This window comes from Crocodylus porosus, unplaced genomic scaffold (genome assembly GCF_001723895.1).
Source record: "Crocodylus porosus isolate Cpor-Errol unplaced genomic scaffold, CroPor_comp1, whole genome shotgun sequence".
NCBI classification, from domain to species: domain Eukaryota; kingdom Metazoa; phylum Chordata; order Crocodylia; family Crocodylidae; genus Crocodylus; species Crocodylus porosus.
Window position 1 is genome coordinate 37,066,975 of NW_017728912.1, and position 6,416 is coordinate 37,073,390.

The window sequence follows — 6,416 nt, forward strand, 5'->3', positions numbered from 1 at the left end:
TTCCCATAATAGTTCATATTCATTTCACATTCAACTGTTAATTTTTCTTCCTTACATTATGCCCCTTTTACTCTCTATTTTTGGTTGTTTCCCTTTATTTGTATATTTCTCAACTGAAATTTAGTAGATGCCTGAGCCAGAATGGAATCCTACTCTTTCCCCAAAGTTTTACTTGCTCTGCAGTCTTCTTGGGGTAAAGTCCAAACACTTATTTATTTTTGTCAATAAACAAAGGCATTTTTCATTCCGAATCTGTAAAAGTAGCATACCTGTAGAGCCAAGAGCTTTTTATGGTCACTGTCAGAGCTGAATTGCATATTAAATATCTCTCTAACAACTGTAATGTCTATAACAGATCCTCAGCTTTACTTGATGGCCACACTAGAGTACAGTAGCATTACCTTTCCCTTTAGGTTTCTACTACAATATTCTTTTTGATTCACACAAAATTTGAAACTGTGTAACTTGGGGGGGGGGAGGAGACGGGGCATGGGGGTAGACGTGCAACTATATGTATATGTGCTCCTATGTGATTTTAAAACTAGAAAATAATGCTGCTGAAGTGACAAGGATAATATTGTTTATCCAAATATACATAACTTCCTGCATTTTATTACTAATGAATGCTTTGTGTCTTTTTTGCCAGGGCCCAAATCTGATTACCCAGGGCAAGGCTATTTTGGGAGAATAAAACCACTCAGGTAATCTCATTGGAACATAATTGCATAAAGCAGTAACATCACTTCAGCAGTAAGAATATCTATTCTGAATATACAGAAAGTGTAAATAAAAACTTAAGAATTGCCACAATGGAAAACCCAGATCCTGATACTTGATGAAAACTGAAGTAGCTATATTGAAGCCAATATATAGTAGGAGTACTCAACCCCCAGCTCATGGACCAGATCCAGCCCACAAATCCATGTCAGCCAGCCCCTGGGGTTCCCCACAGGCCCAGAAATTTGGTAACAGAGGGGTGGTGGTACCGCTTTCCTTCTGCCGAATTTCTGGACCAAGAGGAGCTTTGGGCCCTGCACACTGGGTCAGGCACCCAATTTCAGCATGTGGGGCTGTGTGGTGGAAGCATTGGGCCCCAGGGCCCTTTCCCAGCATGAAGGGCCAAGAGGTGGTGGCAGTGGGCCCCAGGACCCAATCCTCACACATGGGGAAGAGAGGGGGCAATTCTGGGCCTCAGGACCCAATACTGGCATGTGGAGCCTGATCCTTACAGAGGACTTGATCTGGCCTGTGAACCGGACCCACACCATTCATCTGGCCTGTGGGGCAAAAAGCTTGAGCACTGCTGAACTCTGGAAATTTGCACCAACTAGGACTCTCTCTGGGTCATCAAGTTGCTAGCCCTAAAGTGATCAAGTCAAGGTAGATGACACAAAGAAAGGCATGGAACCCCATAATGGATCAGGCCAGTTGTGGAACATTAAGTCCAGTCAGCACATGAACAGGAACATTTTAGCTGGAGGGGTGATTTAGAATCTATTTTAGTTCAGCTTTCTGCACTCTTACTTGAAGTCAACCAGGGTGGGATCAATTTAGCTCAAAAAATTCAGGGAAATGTGAAAATTGAACTGAAATAAGGAACCCTAAGACCAAACTGACAGTATCCAGACAGAGTTTTTGTATCAGCTTCATTAAATTAGAGAAAACTGATTTAAAAGTTAAATGATGCAACTTCTATTTCTAGAGGTGGCCAATCTTTCATGGGCCAGGGGGGAGGCTGGGGAACTTTTTTTTTAATTCTTAAAAGCATACAGATTGAAAACCTTTATGTTTTTATCCTAGCTAGTATAAGTAAAGTCCACTGAATCTATAGTCATAAGGGTCAGACCTTGGTCCTTTTTAATTCAATTTTCCGTTGAGTCACTATAGATTAATAATGGATTAATTTAGTATTTTTTTATAGCATATTGTTCAAATTACAGCACAGACAATCGCTAATTTATAAGTTAATTTGCTAATGTATATGTTTCTGCAACAGCATGCAAAGAACAATACAGCTGCCTATTAGTACCTTGTGATTGTCATCACTTTTTTCTTCCTATTTCACAGTGGAAGAAGATGGCGATAAAATTCATCTGTGCTCCATTTATTCTGTGCTTTCTTTTCTATTTGCCATCTATATCTAAGAACTCTCGAGTGAAGGAAACAAGATTCTTCTATTATTTTTATCTCTCAGTTTTGTGACCATTCAATAATGAATAACAACTTAAAAAAAACTCTCCTTCCTTGTCCTGGCCTGTTGATTCACTGCATGAAGAATTACTTGAAAACAATTTCCTACAGCACCATTACCAGTTCTTAGCTGGTTATGCCAAGGGCATGCTTCAGATAATTTATCATTTTAAACCAGGCTTCCTAGTTATTTTTATAATGTCCAAAAACATATTTGGCATTCTTTGAATATAGGAAAACAGGTCTGTGTCCTGACTAGCTTTCTGTTTGAAGTCTGTTTAGATTGTAAAAGCAGAGGTGACAGAGTCCAAACAGTGGATACATGTAAGGATAATATTTAAACCACATACTGTACTTAAATCTCATGAACTTAGGTGGGACTGAAAATTAAGAATGCACTTAAATCAAGGTAAAATCTTTTTTCTTTATGTTTTACATCTTATTTACCCTTTTTAAACGCTTAGCTCTTTCATTTATGTTTTAATCTTTGTTATGTTTTTCCTGCTGATTGGTTTGACATAGTAGAGATAAAGCAAATGTTCAATATTGAACTTAAAAAAGAAAACAGATCATTAACAAAAAGCAACAGCATGCTAAAGCTAATTAAAATGATTTCAGAAAAGGCTGCATAACCCCAGGAAAGAAGTACAAAACAAAATGTACTGCTGAACCACCATGTAGCTGAGGACTACTTTTATGTTTAAAATTGCAACCAAAAGAAATTGTAGAATTCTTTGCTTAGTGTACATGGGTGTAGCTTCTTACAGTCATTCAGAGGGGCTGTATGACTGTCATTTTTTCCTAACCTCAGCCTTGAAAATACAAAAGCATAAGTCTTGAAAGATGCAGCCAATTACAGTATGTTCTTGCAGCGCCGATTGGAAAGTTGGCTTGATACTTAGAAAAAAATGCAAAACAAAGGGAGATCAGGTTCTCAATAAATAGAAGGCTTTAGCTGAGACATCATTTTTAATGTAACAAGAACGATAGCAAATGTTTCTGATTTGTTTCCAAGAAAGAAACAGGCTTTTTGGAATGGGTTTCCAAGGGGGGGTGGTGCTCTCCCCTACCATGGGGGTCTTTAAGAAGAGACTGGACAAGCACCTGGCTTGGGGTCATATGACCCCAGCACTTTTTCCTGCCACTGGCAGGAGGTCGGACTCGATGATCCATTGAGGTCCCTTCCAACACTAACATCTATGAATCCATTTCTTTTGCGAAGACTGACCTGCATTATACGTTTAGCCAGCAGAATAATCTTATTTCATTTGAAACATATCCATTATATATTACACCTTGAATCTATCCCAAGAAATTCCAGTTTTGCAGCTCCTAAGTGTTTACATGCAAAGCTCCCCCACTGCCTCCCATTAAGTACTGATTTGGTTACACAAGGCACTGACTGTGCAGTTGTTGACTTGCATAACTGCTGACTGCAGTTGTTGACTGGACTGACTTGCATAACCAAGTACTAAATGACTGCGCAGTAACCAGCATTACTGTGGGGTGCTGTCCTGGTATGGTTGTCTAGTGATGCTTACTGCATAGTAGCTTGTTGTTACTTTGTAGTAGCATCATGTCAGAGTTTGTAGCCCGTGATGCTACTGTGTAGTAGTAACAAGCTACTGTGCAGTAAGCATCTTGTGTAGATGTGGCCAGTTTGACTTAAAAATTAAGCAAAGGATAATGTGCTTGGCTGAACTGGGAGCTGTGTGCAACCTTGAGGCCCAATATGTTCTCAGCCTTCCTCTGTATGATCTCATATTGATGAACTTTTACACCACAGCAGAGCTACCGAACTATGAATATTTTAATTTGCAAATACTTTCATATTGTACATTCATAAATAACTATTTAGCTGATTAGTATGTTGCTCTCTGCAGCATAGAAACAGCTGGTTTTGCATAAGCATTAGAATTGTTTCATACAAATAATGCACTGGATACATTGCAAACCATTAAAGAAACCAGGCTTACAAAAATAACACAATAAACCCTTTAGCTAATAGGATCACAGCAGTCACCTTTTCTCAGATTTGCTCTGAAAAGAGAAAATTTTGGGTTCAAAGACTGCCCAAAAGGCTTATGGTGAGGTTTTGCACTTTCTAAAGCTTCCATTGAAGACAAAGACAGTTTTTCTGTTCACTTGAATGGAAGCAAACTTAGGACCCTTGCTTCTCTGTATATCAGTGGTCACCAGCTGGTTGATCCTGATCAACTGGTCAATCAGGCCACCTCTGACAGTCAATCTCAGTCTGGGGGGACTAGCTTAGTCAAGCTGGGGGGAGGGGGGGTAGGGTGGGAGGCACAAGCAAAAGCACAGCCCTGGGGCTGGGGTGAGTGGCTGAGCTTTCTCAGTCCTGGGGCTACACTTCAAATGTGTACAGACATTCATTAGATTGGGCTAAACTGTTCCTGATCAAACTTAATTCACCTCCTCAGGTGAAATAAACTAGCTCTGGCTGGCCATGTTTTGCCTGATTTAACCTCCTGTACAGATCAGCACTTAGACTGATCTAGCCCTAATTAGGTGATTCCAAGTGTAATGTCTACACATTCCTTCAGATACTGCTATGGCCCCTGTGTACATGTATATATTATCTTAGGGGACTGAGTTGTCTACCATTGAAGTTGCTGATATGTACCCTGTACATCTTAACTGCTAAATGATTTTAGTCAAACATCAGCATCTTCACAAGCCTGTGTAGGCAGGATTACAAGGAGTTCCACCTTAAAACTATTTCCTGATACTAAATTGTAGAGCCTGATAGCATAGGTGCTCTCCATTTCTGCTCCACCATGCAAGTTAAAAATGTTCTGGAGAAGAGGAAAGACGGTTATTAAAGTTTAGCTGATTGCATGGTTAAGCAACCCTTAATGTTTGCCCTTTGGTATTTGCATAAGTAAAGGACAGCTCAGCTAGAGAGATAGAAGCCCCTTGAGCAACCTCATCAGGACAGGAAAGGGCAGTGAGTTGTCCATGTAAGTTATGCTGGTTTTATTTACCAGTTTGTAGTTTCAGCTCCTGCAAAATGCTTGAGCTGATCCATGTGGAGGACACCATGTAAAAGTCTATGAACTATGGTGTATGTCTATGTTGCTTCTAACTGTGCTGATGGGGGGAGGGGGGGCATGCCATGAAAACATTTTGCCCATTTGCTTCCATCCTGGGGTGCCAAAGCCTGAAAAGAATGCAATGTACCCGCCTTCGAATAGCACCGTGCACACTCCAGTAAGTATATCTGAAACTGAGAGCAGCACTGGGCATGTGCCAAATGGCTACATTACTTATTTTCAATATTTGGTGCATGAAGTGGGAGTGAATGATCAGGATGCCTTCTCACACATTAAGAGACACGAGATGCCCACACACATTAAGAGACACGAGAGACATGCTTGAGACCTCAGATCTTTTGGGCTATGGAAGAACGATGCCAATGTTCCCCAGCACTGCCCACTGTGGTTATGACTGCATTGCATCTACACATTCTCTCCTGCTGAACCAAGCTCTCTGGGTGCATCTAAATGAGATGCTTTACTCTGGATTAGACTAATCTAATGCACAGTAAATTGTCATCATCTACATGTGCACTAGTCTTACTGATCATTAAATTAGTCTAATGCACTATTTCCTAATAACAACACATATAGGTACTAGATGAATGGTGCATTAGGTACTGTGCATTAGCGTATGTGTACATGGTGACTGGGAACAATTTTGCTCCCAGTCAGCAAGAGGCCACTGCTGCCCGGCTAAGCCCCAATGAGGGGGGAGCTGTACAGGTTGCAGAGGCAGCTGTCTCCTAGTCCCATGTGCAGTCTCCTGGCCTCTGCAGCCAGCACAGCTCTCCTTGACTCCATGATCACCAGAGCTATAAACTCACCAGGGGGGACCAGCAGGAATTGGGGGAGGCTCTCTTCCCCTGGGCACCACCCAGGGTTACTAGGAATAACAGCCAGAAATTGTTAGAGAGAAGGTTCAGGCTGGACATCAGGAGACATTAGTTTACAGTTAGGGCTGCCAGGCTCAGGAACGGGCTCCCAAGTGAGGTGGTGCTCTCTCCTACCTTGGGGGTCTTCAAGAGGAGGCTGGACAGATATTTGGCTGGGTTGATATGATCCTGGCACCTGTTCCTGCCCAGGGCAGGGGGTCAGACCTAATGATCTTTTTAGGTCCCTTCTAACCCTAAGCACTGTGATACTATGCACATCAGACCAGCCCCCATC

General features: G+C 41.5%; 1 protein-coding gene and 1 long non-coding RNA gene across 2 annotated transcripts in view; both read left to right on the forward strand.

The window, feature by feature from the left end:
- The window catches only part of LOC109309310, a 148,183-nt gene extending 145,882 nt beyond the window's left edge, over positions 1–2,301 (forward strand). Inside the window, 2 exon segments of the mRNA XM_019533974.1 lie at positions 647–701; positions 2,068–2,301. Coding sequence (XP_019389519.1) covers positions 647–691 — 45 coding nt within the window. The 3' untranslated portion in view covers positions 692–701; positions 2,068–2,301.
- A 10-nt stretch (positions 2,302–2,311) lies between these two features.
- The window catches only part of LOC109309500, a 20,913-nt gene continuing 16,808 nt past the window's right edge, over positions 2,312–6,416 (forward strand). Inside the window, exon 1 of the long non-coding RNA XR_002100932.1 lies at positions 2,312–2,599. This is a non-coding gene — a long non-coding RNA (uncharacterized LOC109309500). The remainder of the gene's footprint in view (positions 2,600–6,416) is intronic.